Genomic DNA, 14,202 nt, shown 5'->3' on the forward strand with positions numbered 1-14,202 from the left:
GTCTGCCCTGTCTTGCCTGCTACGACTTTGTAGTTTCCATCAACTGGTGGTGAACTGCCCATTCATTGCCCTGATGCCAGGGGGCGCTATCTGCGGCTCCAACCTCCCCTACACCGCAGCCCATGCCTCGCAGAGGGGATCCACATGATGTAACCATAGCCTACACCAGGACTGGTGCTCCAGGGTCTCACAGGGACTCTCCCTCCCTCTCTGGAGCAGCAGGTCATTGGGACGAAAGAAAGATCTTAAGGGCAAGCATATTCTCAGCTTTCTTGCGGCAGAGGACTTACTGGGGTCAGGACTCACCCCTAACTCTCTGGCTGAACCCTCTACTCAGCTTCTGGCCCAAACTATGGCCTCAGGCATCCATGACCATGCCTTGGCCTCTTCCCCACACACCCCCTCTACAGCCTCTGCACTACACCCCACCCTGGGGTCTTCTCATCTTCATGAGAAACTACTCACGGGGCTGGCGCTTGCATTGCCCTTCAGGCTTACTCCCAGTTCAGCCCTACTCAATGCGCCCCCGGGTTTGCCCTTCAGGCCAACACCCGTTCAACCCTACTCTGTGTGGGGCCATGCTCTGTGCTCTCCACATTACCTCTGCTGGGGTCTCAGGGATCTCACATCCCTCCTGGGCTCAGGTGGCACTCTGCTTGCTGTACCTGGCCCCACTACTCCCACAGCTGCCTCCAAAGCCCACCCGAAGATGGGGGATGAGGTTAAGGTGCCCCTCCTCACTTTCTACTGGGAAGGTAACTGGCCTGGCATTTCCTGGGGGCTCCCGTGCCACCAGAAGCCCCACCAGGCCACCCTTCCCCGGCAGGGTGCAGTTTTAGGTCATGCCCAGGACCAACAAGCCTCCTGCTCTTACTTTCCAGATGTTCCTGCTGAGCTCAGCCAGGCGATGTTTCCTTCCTGGGCTGGCAGCAGCAAACTGCAGCCTTTATATCCCATGCTCTCAAAATGGCTGTTGTCATCAGGCACCTGGTAGTTGCCTGACACTGCCCTGAAAGTGGCCGGCATCCAAAGGTGCCCTGCCACAAGCACAATACTGGGGAGAGGGCCAGGCAGGGCACTAGCCCTGGACATCGACATAGTGGGGGACACCAGAACACAACACGGACCCACAGTAGCCGAGGGATAGGCTTTCTATATGCTGGCCACAGCAGCCCCAGAACATGGGCTGCTCCTCGTGTCCTGTTTGCTGCCTACCCCCAGATACACTATGCATTGCAAAAACCCAGGGGAGGGACAGCATTGCACTCAACCCCTCATCCCCATATGCATACTGGGTTGTATTAACAGGACTGGCGCTTGCAACTCTTCCACTCTATTCAGCACTGGTGAGGCTTCACCTGGAGTACTGTGTTCAGTTTTGGGCCCCACGCTTCAAGAATCATGTGGACAGATTGCAGAGAGTCTAAACACAAAGCAACAACAATGATTAGGGGTCTGGAAGGCAGACTTCTAAGGAAAGGCTGAAAGAACTGGGGTTATTTATCCTAGAAAAGAGAAAACTGAGGGGGGATTTGATTACAGTCTTCAAGTACCTGAAGGGTGATTACGGAGAGGACGGAGATGGGCTTTTCCCTGTAGCCGCAGGGGACAGAACTAGGAGCAATGGCCTCTATCTGCAACAGGGGAAACTGGGGTTCATGGTAATGAGCAGCTTTCTGACTATGAGGGTGGTCAAGCATTGGAACAAAATACCTAGAGACATTGTGGGATCTCGGTCTCTTGGAAATTTTCAGGAGTGGGTTGGACAGACACTTGGCTGGGATGGTTTAGTTAGAACGATCCTACCTTGAGCAAGAGGCTCAACGCAATGACCTTGTAAGGTCCATTCCCCCCCTACTTTCCTATGTTCCTAACCTATGTAAAAGCACTCCATGTTCAGGATGTTTCAGACACGCGGGATTTTTCTGAGGATTTCATGAGTTTTTTGGACCAGTCTTGTGATCCTGGGATGTTTGGGCTTGCCCATGTATCTCAACTCCTCAGTGTATCTCATGGACCTCTATAACAGGCTGAACACTGCCAACTGCATGAGAAAGCACAGCACAAAGACCTTGGCAGTTACAGGACATTATGGGGAAATTCATCTTTCAGGCATCGTTTCAAATAAGTTCTTTCTCAAGTGGAAATTGTAATGAATCCATTCTAAAATGTTCATTTCTAAGACAAATTTTGTGAGGGGGAGATTTCAAATAGTAAATTCTAGAGATGGGCTGAGCCTCCAAAAACTCATGCATGTACTTTTTCAAGTGTAGGATATTCATTTTCAAAGATAATTTTCCAAAGTCAGACAGGCGTTGTTGTGGTCCGTCCCCCCGCCACATACACTTTAATTTAGAAAATGCTCCGAATAGTTCTTTCTTTAGCAAGGTCTTAAACTGGAGAAATGCAAGGTCCACAGGGCTCAGAGGATTGTCTCTGTAGGGAGCCATTCAGAGCAGATCCCCCAAAGGACATACACACACATGCACACACAATATTTTTGCTCTAGTTTTATACAGTGACTCTTTAGAATTGCTCAAATGCTCTGCTTAGTTAGTTGGATCAAAGCTAGCATGTCCTAGACTTCAAATGCCCTAGATCCCAGAACCAGGTCCCTGCTGTAGCCAGTCCCACTGCCCTTGGGCAGAACTGGAACAGGGGCCCTCTAGCAGGAAAAGGTCCCTTGCCTGATTCTCTGCACCACTCCTTTCCAGCTGAGAGCCAGAGGAAACACATTACCTCTTCCCCAGTAGTGTCCGCCTCAATGCTTCCTTCATCTCCCTGTTTCTCAAACTGTAGATCAGTGGGTTAAGCAGTGGAGTTACCAGCACATAGAAAAGGGTCACCACCTTCCCATTGCTCCCAGGGGCTGACGGAATGATGTAGGTCGCCATAACAGAGGTGTAGAAGAGACCCACTATGGCCAGGTGTGAGGTGCAGGTGGAGAAAGCCTTGCGCCTACCAGACCCCTCTGGCAGCCTAAATACTTCCCTAAGGACCATCACATAGGAGGTCAGGATGAAGAGGAAAGTGGTGAAGATAAGGAGGCAACACAGGACGTAGCAAGAAAGTTTAGTGCGGGGAGCTGGGATGCAGAAAGTAGCTAACAATAGCACAGGGTCACACATGAAATGATCCAGAATATTGGGGCCACAAAAAGGGACTTTGGAGATGAGGACAATGGGGACTATGAACCACAGGAAGCCCAGGAACCAGCAAGAGGCCACCAGAACAAGGCAGGGCTGCTGGGACATAAAGCTGGAGTAGTGCAGGGGATGACAGATCGCCAGGTACCTATCTAAAGCCATGGCTGCAAGGGAGAAGCACTCAGCAGCCCCCATGGAGAAGAAGAAGTAGAACTGGAGGAAGCAGCCGTGAAAGGAAATGACATCTCCCTGGGGGGTTGCCAGGTCTGAGATCATCCGTGGCACCGTGGCGGTGACATAGCAGGTCTCCAGGAAAGAGAAGTTCCCCAGCAGGACATACATGGGCAGGCAGTTGAGGCGGGGGTCTCGCACAACAGCCCATACGATGCACAAGTTGCCTGCCAGCGTCACAGTATAGGCTAAGGAGAGAAGAATGCATAGGAGGATGCGGTTCTTCTGCTCCAGGGAAGGGAAACCCAACAAGATGAACTCAGTCACAGGCTTGGTGGCGTTGTCTGGATTCATTGTGGAGACCTGGATCTGGAAGAAAAGGACAAACAGCACTCCTGGTATTCCTGGCCCCAGAAAGCAAGAAGGATCTAGTGGGCGAGAGCTGGGAGACACTGGAAATAGGACTCCTCATGCTATAATCCCCACATCTGAAGGCAAAGCGGTATTTGCAATGGAGAATGCGATGGACCAGCAGTGGCACTCTGAACACAGCCCATCACTGAAGCTGTGGGCAGCAGTCAAACCATGTGTGCATACAGACATGCATGTGCACGAGTCTGTCGGTAGCTTGCACAAGCAACAGTCTCACATCCACCTAGGATGGTTAATCCACTCAGCACAGGTTCGTTCAGCTTTTGGTGGACACCTAGCCTGCTGGGAAAAGCCACTGCACTGAGGCCCTGGCTGGACAGCCTGGCTCTCCCACACCTGGACCTGCTTTTGAAAGCCAGCCTAGAAGAATCCCTTCTCGGCAAACCAGAACGAAGACTGGGGGTTTCAAATACTTCTCAACCAGTCAGGTGTTTGTGAGACTCTCCACAGGTGCCTCTCCACATGGTGCCTAAGCCGGTTTTTGAATCTGGCCAAGACTTCCTTTTTCAAAATGGGATTCAGACGTCAAAACCACCTACATGCCTTTGAGTACTATACCCACAATATTTCTCCCTAGGAAACCGTGGGGCAAAATTGAACTAGATCAAAGAGACATTTCAAATCTCCTTACCTGCTGTTCAGACACATCCAGGGATGGCATCAATCATGGATGAGAAGACCCTCACTCACATGTAGAAGGAAAATCTGTTAGTCCAGGTTCCTGGATTTGCCTCTCTCGATTCCTGGCTGTGAGTGAAATCAAGGATGATTTATTAGAAGTGAAATGAACTTATAAAGTCAATGGATGATCATTGCTATTCTTCATTAGTCACTCAGAAACACTGGGGAGCCCTGGGCAGGTCCCATTCTGCTGCACACTGCACAGACCCAAAACAGGTAGCCCCTGACCCAGACAGTCTGCATGGCAAGTCAGATTACACAATTTTCAGGACTTAAAGTTTAAAACTAACGAGTCTGTGTTATATTAATGCCTACTTTTGATTATTCTATCTATCCCTATTGTTATGGAAGCACTGAGCCAATAATGATTGTGATAGCCTTTCATACTTTTAATTCCAATACACTCCAGACTATGTATGATATCAGCCCATAGCTTCTTTTTCAAAAATCATGAGCTCATATTATGTAGAGTTGAGTGAAAATAATGCAATATGAAGAACTATAATATATTATTCCTAATTTTTTAAAAGATTGATTCAATATGAACAGTGTGCCTCTAGATTTGCATAATTTGTTACATTAATATTAACTTGCCATGTTAAATTCTAGATTTGATACTTATTAAAATTATTGTCTTAATTTAGTAAGGATTGTAGTGATTCCTGATGTGTAAACATGTTACATTTATAATGTTATTATCTCAATCCTTGGTCCTGGGTAGGATCAACTCAGGCAACACATGGATCTGTGAATCTTGTAACAAGCTGTGTCACTCTCAAATTGGGTTTGTAAGCCACAAATGGATTCATCAGGTATCTGACCAGACTTCTTACATGTACACCATGATTAAAATAATTAAAATCTCTATAGAGATCAATTTTGTTATGGAAATACTAAATTAAGAATTATATATCATATGGAGCACATCTACACATTCATAAATGTGCAGTAGTTATTGCACATTTAGTTTCTTATTTGCTTAATGAAGTATTAACTAAATGCACAGTAACTACAACTACTGCGCAGTAGTGCCGGCGTATGGTTTTTTAGTGACACTTAGTGTTCAGTAGCCGTAGTGTATTAGCATGGTTTTCATCGGGCATGCTACTGTGCAGTGTTGTTAGGCTACTGCACATTAAGCGTCTCATATAGATGCACCCACGGACATCTAGATTCCATGTAAAAGACTAGCAACATACAGGTTGTATTCATGTCCAGCATTAATTAAAGATTTAAAATACTTAGGTATTTAAGTGCGGTCTTTATCCAGTTCCTCTGTGCATGTCAATGTGATTAAAACATTATAGAAAGGACTAAGTTAGAATATTACATTTAACCTGTGTGTCTGAATAAGTCGTTAGGTTGATAAATGCCATTGTTGTTAAAACAGCCACCTGTGATGCTGGTTTGTTAAACTGGTTTTGTTAAAACAGGCACCTCACTAATGCAATGGCTTATCTCACCGACTTTCAGGTTCTATTCGAAAGCTAAAAGAGCAAATCTTTTGCATACTTAAATTGGCATCCTCCCACCAGTTGTTCAGCTCCCTCACCCTTTGCAGGCTTAAGGAAGCAACTCAAAAATGCACAGCGCTCTTATCCAGCAGTCTCCATGCTAAGCCTCCGTTCAGGCAGCATTCGGTCACCTCTCAGGAGCACTTGGGTGAAATGTCGTTTCCTATGAACGATGCAATGTCTGCCAAAAAAATCAAAACCTGTGCTGTCTGAAAAATGTAGGGTTTGTTTTCACTCAGCATAGGGGCCCCAGAGGGAGGTAGGGTAACTCTCTCCAGGCTGGTTATTTTTCCCATCTAATCAACATCCTTACGAGATCACCTCATCCCTCACAGTGCAATGGGTGAACTGTGAAGTCTTTGTTCTCCTCTTTGTTGTGTCGTCTGCTTCAACAGAAAGTGCTCAACCTCTTACCAAAGTCTGTCTAGCACATCTCTTGAGGATCTGGTCTGCAGGTCCCTCAGAACAGATTTTTCATACTTTCAATGTCATTGCTTCAAACACGAGACCTGAAAACTCTCTCTTTTTTGGTTCAGATTAAAGCGGAAGCTCAGAACAAAGCTTCCGAATCCAGGATCTGGGACTGTAAGAAAATTAAACACTGCAGTTTGCTGATAAAATAATAGGAGTTGACACACTTTTCAAAAATGCACCCCGTCAGGTCTGTAAACGTTAGTTTTGTCGGGCAGTGGGGACGTATGCACATATTGGGGGAAATGACACTCACTGTATATGTGTGACTCCAAAGCCATCTGCAGCTGAGCTGGAACTCTGTCCATTACATTTGTGCTGATCTTTTAGAGACCAGCTGGTAAATGTGAGATACAAGCAGTAGCACTGTGACCGGAGGCATGCTCGGGGCCGTGTCTCATGCCGAGCCACCCACCTGTCTCTATGGGGCAGTCTGCCCTGTCTTGCCTGCTACGACTTTGTAGTTTCCATCAACTGGTGGTGAACTGCCCATTCATTGCCCTGATGCCAGGGGGCGCTATCTGCGGCTCCAACCTCCCCTACACCGCAGCCCATGCCTCGCAGAGGGGATCCACATGATGTAACCATAGCCTACACCAGGACTGGTGCTCCAGGGTCTCACAGGGACTCTCCCTCCCTCTCTGGAGCAGCAGGTCATTGGGACGAAAGAAAGATCTTAAGGGCAAGCATATTCTCAGCTTTCTTGCGGCAGAGGACTTACTGGGGTCAGGACTCACCCCTAACTCTCTGGCTGAACCCTCTACTCAGCTTCTGGCCCAAACTATGGCCTCAGGCATCCATGACCATGCCTTGGCCTCTTCCCCACACACCCCCTCTACAGCCTCTGCACTACACCCCACCCTGGGGTCTTGTCATCTTCATGAGAAACTACTCACGGGGCTGGCGCTTGCATTGCCCTTCAGGCTTACTCCCAGTTCACCCTACTCAACGTGCCCCCGGGATTGCCCTTCAGGACTATGTCCATTCAACCCTACTCTGTGCAGAGCCATGCTCTATGCTCTCTACGTTACCTCCTCTGGGGTCTCTGGGACCTCACATCCCTGCTGGGCTCAGGTGGCACTCTGCTTGCTGTATCTGGCCCCACTACTCCCACAGCTGCTTCCAAAGCCCACCCAAAGATGGGGGCTGGGGCTAAGGTGCCCTTCCTCACCTTCTACTGGGGAGGTAACTGGCCTGGCATTTCCTGGGGGCTCCCGTGCCACCAGAAGCCCCACCAGGCCACCCTTCCCCGGCAGGGTGCAGTTTTAGGTCATGCCCAGGACCAACAAGCCTCCTGCTCTTACTTTCCAGATGTTCCTGCTGAGCTCTGCCAGGTGATGTTCCTTCCTGGGCTGGCAGCAGGAAATTGCAGCCTTTATATCCCATGCTCTCAAAATGGCTGTTGTCATCAGGCACCTGGTAGTTGCCTGACTCTGCCCTTAAAGTGCCTGATATCCAAAGGTGCCCTGCCACAAGCACAATAGTGGGAAGAGGGCCAGGCAGGGCATCGACACTTTAGACACATAATTAATGACTTCCAATCCCTCTTGGGAAAGGATCACCATCTTAAGGTAGCCTCTGAGGACAAACCTGTCTTGGCTTACAGACAGCTCCTGATACTGGACTTAATACAGTATTAAACTTTACATGGTGGCACTGGAGTCATGAAAATGGCTTGGACAAGAATAGTCTGTTCTCTAAAAAAAGAGTTTAGTGAGCACAGAAATGTGCAATGTCAAGCATAAGACAATTAAGCAACACAAGGAAGTACTAAGCAATGTGTGGCACAGTAGAATCAAAGAAAATTAGGCTTGGAAGGGATCTCAGGAGGTCATTTAATCCAATCCCCTACTCAAGCAGAACTAGCCCCAACTAGATCACCACAGCCAAGGTTTTGTCTACCTGGGTCTTAACTACTGGAACAGGCTACCCTAAGAGGTTGTGGAATCTCTATCCCTACAGGTTTTTAACTACCCAACTATAATTGCAAATTATCTGCAGACTGGACAGCATGATTTAAACAGGGACTACAGACTCTTATTCCATTATCTGGACTCGCTTTTATGGCCCCTTTGTCCCTGTGGGTTCTTTGCTTGTACCCATCTCCCTGCATTATCCCCCTCCCACCTTCCCCAGCCCTTCCGCTCCCTCCTCTTTTCCCACCTTTTGTACTGAAATCACTCTTTCCACTTTAATCACTGCTCTATCCTGTCCTTTCACACCACATGATGAAGTGAAATCAAATTAATGAAAGCTTGGGCTCTATAGATATCTTATTTAGTTAGCCTGGAAGATGCATATTTATGCTGCTGTCTACTTTATCAAAAGCCTTACTAAAGCTCAAGTACACATTGCCCGTTCCATTAGTCATCTACCCAATATGTTACTTTTTTTTCCAAGACATTTCAGCTGTGAGTGGCATGAAGCTGTGATATTTGCTGTTTTTCTTTCATAGTTGGTAGGGACCTGAGCAGATCATCAAGTCTGACCCCCAGTCATGGCAGGAGAGAGTACTGGGGTCAAATGACCCTGGCAAGGTGTTCATCCAGCCTCCTTTTCAAGACCCCCAGGGTATGAGCCAGCACCACTTCTGACTACTGCTGATGTGTGTCTCAGCTGCCATGACTGTTTCTGGTGTTGGGGCTGTCACATGAGTATGGCAGTGACATGAATATGGATGTGAGATGTTTCTGTCTAAGTCCAAGGCCTGAAGCCCAAAGTGAGCGGGCAGTTCCCTATGGAGGGTAAGGGCAGTAAGTCCTGCTGAGTTCACCTGTGAGACTGCTCTGGCCTTGTAGCCAGTGCCTCCTCTCAAGCCCTCAGTCTCCAATACCTGAGCATGGCTGCTGGGGACAAGGCCAGAATAGCCTCGCTAGCAAATCTCCAGCTGCAGAGCAAACCTGCAGGCTCGTGTGGGAGGACCGTACTCAGCTTCATCCTCATCAGGACCTGCCACTGCAGGTGTACAGAGCAGGATAAGGCAGCCCAAAACTATGCGACAGATCTTGATGTACACAGGCCCTGGTGCAATTTGAGGTGATAGGTCTGACCTATAAACCCCTTAACAGCCTGGACCCTACATACCTAAGAGACAGCCTTCTCCCTGATGTCCCATTGCGGTCCCTAAGATCAGTGAGAGCTAACTTCTGCAAGCACCATCAATACACCATGTCTGCTTAGTTGTAGGACTCGCTCCCTATTAAGGCCTGATGGAGCCTGAGGCTGGATAGCTTTTGCAATCACTGTAATATCTTCCTATTTGGACAGGCATTTAGCAAGCAAACCTAGGCTGTGATATAGCTTGATATTCCAGGTATTTCTCCTGATTTACATGGGCAACAAATTTGTGCACTTGAGCTGTGTAGGGAATGTAGGGAAACAATTGAAATTAAATAGTGCCAAAAATGGAAAGAGGGGATCCAGCATGCAGGCGCACACTATCATTGCACTTATTTACTTGTGCAGGCACAGAAACACACACGGCTTGTATTCCAAGTGAACGGTCAAATGGATTTTTATCATTAGATGCAGAGCGACTCCTAGCAGACACACAAAATGTGTTTGCTCAGTTGGATCAGAGATAGTGTCTCCTAAAGGTGAAAGGCCTCTGTGTCATTCCTGGGCCCATACAGCCTGAGACTCCTACAGACACAACCCACCCTGTTACACTCCCTATGCTGTGAGCCAGCTAGTACCACCAGGAGCTAGACAGGAACAGCTATCGCTCCCCCAACAGTGTCCTCCTCAAAGCTTCCTTCACCTCTTTGTTTCTCAAACTGTAGATCAATGGGTTGAACAGTGGTGTCACCACTGCATAAAAGAGTGTAACCATCTTCCCACTGCTCCCCGAGGCTGCTGGATTGGCATAAGCGACCATGACGGAGCCATAAAAGAGACCCACCACAGCAAGGTGCGAGGTACAGGTGGAAAAGGCCTTGCGTCTCCCAGCCCCTCGAGGCAGCCTCATCACTGCCTTAAGAACCATTGCATAGGAGGCCAGAATAAATAGAAAGGTGGAAAAAAGGAGGAGGGAACTTAGGCTATAGCGGGCATGTTCAGTGTAGGGAGCAGGGGCACAGGAGACAGCCACCAGTGGGACTGGATCACAAAGAAAATGATCCAAGACATTGAGGTGATGGAAGGGGAGTTGAGAGATGAGGACAATGGGGATGATGAACCAGAGGAAGCCACAAACCCAGCAAGAGACCACCAGGAGTAAGCAGGACCGCTGGGACATGAGACTGGGGTAGCGCAGGGGGTGACAAATAGCAAGGTACCTATCCAAGGCCATGGCTGAAAGGAAGAAGCATTCAGTGGTTCCCATGGAGAAGAAGAAGTAGGACTGGAGAAAACAGGCTTGAAAGGAGATGACATCCCCCTGAGGAGTCGCCAGATCCACTAGCATCTGTGGCACTGTAGTTGTGATGTAGCAGATCTCCAGGAAAGAGAAATTCCCCAGGAGGACATACATGGGCAAACGGTGGAGGCGAGGGTCCTGTAGAATAGCCCACATGATGCAAAGGTTGCCTGCCAGTGTCAGAACATAGGCTGAAGAGAGGAGGGCACAGAGGAAACGGCGACTTGTCTGGTCCAGGAATGAAAAGCCCAACAGGATGAATTCAGTCACAGGGCTGGTGGCGTTGTTTAAAATCATTGGGAAGCTTGGATCTGGAGAAATGACACACAAGATATCTCAGTTTTATTCCTGGCTTTGAGAATGGATAAGGCTCTAGTGGGGTAGAGCTGGAAAATCTAGGAGTTTAGGACTCCTGTTGTGTCATCAGCATTGAAAATGTTGACCATATCATATAGAAAAGCAGACATTCATTCACTGAGCATGGTTCCATCCCCACACAGGGAGCAGTGCTCTCATACGTGCCACATACACATGCAAACACGCTCGCACACAAAATGCATTTCAAAGTCCATACGTGATCCAACACCCTCCACGCATGAAAAAGGCGCAGCACGGATGCTTTAGATCAGTTGTTCTCGACTTCATTGGACTCTAGACACCCCTCGTTAGACACAAGGCACCCTTTAGAAAATTCCAGGACTTAGATCCCAGACATTTTTTGACTACAGAGAAATAACAGAGCATTTCTTCTGTTGCTCAGACAGAACTCAGAAAGACAACAGGACATCACAACTGTTTTCACACTAAGAATTCCTATGGGAAATCTTTGGGTTCATCTTGTGAATCATGTGCGTTGTAGTGTTAGAGGGATGTTGTAGCCATGTTGGTCCACAAATTATGCAAATAAACAAGGATTTTTGGGGTGTGATATCCTTTATTGGGCGAACTGAACGGTTGGAATAAAGTTAGGCAAGCTTTCATAGATTCATAGATTCATAGATGTTAGGGTCGGAAGGGAACTCAATAGATCATCGAGTCCGACACCCTGCATAAGCAGGAAAGAGTGCTGGGTCTAGATGACCCCAGCTAGATACTCGTCTAACCTCCTCTTGAAGACCCCCAGGGTAGGGGAGAGCACCACCTCCCTTGGGAGCCCGTTCCAGACCTTGGCCACTCGAACTGTGAAGAAGTTCTTCCCAATGTCCAGTCTAAATCTGCTCTCTGCTAGCTTGTGGCCATTGTTTCTTGTAACCCCCGGGGCGCCTTGGTGAATAAATCCTCACCAATTCCCTTCTGTGCCCCCGTGATGAACTTACAGGCAGCCACCAGGTCGCCTCTCAACCTTCTCTTGCGGAGGCTGAAAAGGTCCAGTTTCTCTAGTCTCTCCTCGTAGGGCTTGGTCTGCAGGCCCTTGACCATACGAGTTGCCCTTCGCTGTACCCTCTCCAGGTTATCCTCATCCTTCTTGAAGTGTGGCGCCCAGAATTGCACGCAGTACTCCAACTGCGGTCTGACCAGCGCCCGATAGAGGGGAAGTATCACCTCCTTGGATCTATTCGTCATGCATCTGCTGATGCACGATAAAGTGCCATTGGCTTTTCTGATGGGTTCGTCACACTGCCGGCTCATGTTCATCTTGGAGTCCACTAGGACTCCAAGATCCCTTTCCACCTCTGTGCCACCCAGCAGGTCATTCCCTAGGCTGTAGGTGTGCTGGACATTTTTCCTCCCTAGGTGCAGCACTTTGCATTTCTCCTTGTTGAACTGCATCCTGTTGTTTTCTGCCCACTTGTCCAACCTATCCAGGTCTGTCTGCAGCTGTTCCCTGCCCTCCGGCGTGTCCACTTCTCCCCATAGCTTTGTGTCATCTGCAAACTTGGACAGAGTACATTTGACTCCCTCGTCCAAGTCGCTGATGAAGACATTAAAGAGTATCGGTCCAAGGACCGAACCCTGCGGGACCCCACTGCCCACACCCTTCCAGGTCGAGACCGACCCATCTACCACGACTCTTTGGGTGCGACCCTCTAGCCAATTCTCCACCCACCGGACTGTGCAGTCATCCACATCACAGCTTCTTAACTTGTTCACCAGTATGGGGTGGGATACCGTATCGAAGGCCTTCCTGAAGTCTAAATGCAATGCATTCTTCAGCAGGTCACACGTAGGCACTTGCACACCTAACAGTGCTAAGATGATGCAGCACCCTTAAAAGGACCTCATGGTGCTCCTGGGTACCACAGCACCTTGGTTGATAATCATCATTCTAGACCAGCTGTACTGCCTAGGGAACACATCCCCATGCCTGGGTGTGCTTTTGAGGGCCAGTTGAAATCAGTGGTTTTCAAACTCTGTTCCATGGAGCTGTGAGCTTTCGCAAGAGATCATCAGGGGTTCAGGCCGAACAGGCCGAGAGATGATGTGCTGCCACTGGGGGCCAGGTCCCCGGGCTCCATGTCAGTTCGAAGAGTAGTGGTAGGGGCTCCATGGCAGAAGAAGTAATGTGAGAAGTTTCTGTGGCTTTAGGAAGTTTTAAAACCACAGTCTAGAGGATGGGAAACCCTTCTCCATGCTGGTCATAAGAACACATGATGCTCAAGACCACTGGTTCTTAGCCTTTTTTGTACTGGGACCCATTTGTAAAGATCGATGGCCAGTCCCAACCCATAGCGCCCTGTTCCTGCCAATGCCCCTCACTCCAAAGCTACAGTCCCCTGCTCCCCTGAGCCATGCTGGTGTCCCTCCCAACATGCAGCCTCCTGTCCCCCGAGCCCTGCCGGAGGGAGCTCCCAACTGACCCTGTCCCGCTTAGGCCGGAGCATGGTGCAGCAGCTCTGGCTCATGCGAGTGGCAGGGGAGCAAGTCCAGCCCCAGGATGGGCTGGAGGGAGGAGGAGGGCACCCATCCTGCACTGGGCTGGGGCTCCCATGCCATGCCAGGCAGCCTAGTCACGTCCCCACCTGCTCCCCAAGCAGTGTCTCCTGGACGCCCTGACCCTGCAAATATAGTCACTGGCCCAGGTGCCGCTGGCCTAGCCATGCAGCTCCCCGCCACCCTGGAAGAACCCCCTCTACCCACTTATCCCACTGGAGGGGCAGGTGCCTTCCCCATCCCCAGTCCCCTGCCCTGACGCAGCCTCGGCACCTGGCCTCCTTCCTCCAGTGCTGGCAGACACCTGCCCCCCACACCCTAACCCATTTGTTTTCACAGCAATACCCCACCCCCCAGACAGTCCCCAAGACCTGGACCTCCAACCCCCACTCCCAATACACTTACCTGCATCCAGCTGCTGGAGCTGCTCCCATGGCCCTTCCTGGCTGCATACCGGCCATGTGTGTGTACACATGCAGATGCACATGCACCCGCTGCCTCCAATTGCTCCAAGCAGCCCTTGGCAGGCTGGAATGCTGCCAGCCTATAAAGGGAAACC

General features: G+C 49.3%; 2 protein-coding genes across 2 annotated transcripts; both read right to left on the reverse strand.

The window, feature by feature from the left end:
* Nucleotides 1-2,387: 2,387 nt before the first annotated feature.
* LOC102577043 (olfactory receptor 11H6) lies at nucleotides 2,388-7,678 on the reverse strand. The gene is made up of 3 exons (XM_019479447.2): nucleotides 5,983-7,678; nucleotides 4,381-4,496; nucleotides 2,388-3,686 (listed from the first exon to the last, which is right to left on the reverse strand). The coding sequence occupies exons 2-3, from the start codon at nucleotides 4,408-4,410 to the stop codon at nucleotides 2,736-2,738; spliced, it is 981 nt and encodes a 326-aa protein (XP_019334992.2). The 5' UTR covers nucleotides 4,411-4,496; nucleotides 5,983-7,678; the 3' UTR covers nucleotides 2,388-2,735.
* A 2,455-nt stretch (nucleotides 7,679-10,133) lies between these two features.
* LOC102560615 (olfactory receptor 11G2-like) lies at nucleotides 10,134-11,069 on the reverse strand. The gene has a single exon (XM_006266567.2). The coding sequence runs from the start codon at nucleotides 11,067-11,069 to the stop codon at nucleotides 10,134-10,136; it is 936 nt and encodes a 311-aa protein (XP_006266629.2).
* Nucleotides 11,070-14,202: the final 3,133 nt, after the last annotated feature.

The sequence above is a fragment of the Alligator mississippiensis genome, chromosome 7, assembly GCF_030867095.1.
Source record: "Alligator mississippiensis isolate rAllMis1 chromosome 7, rAllMis1, whole genome shotgun sequence".
Lineage (NCBI taxonomy): Eukaryota > Metazoa > Chordata > Crocodylia > Alligatoridae > Alligator > Alligator mississippiensis.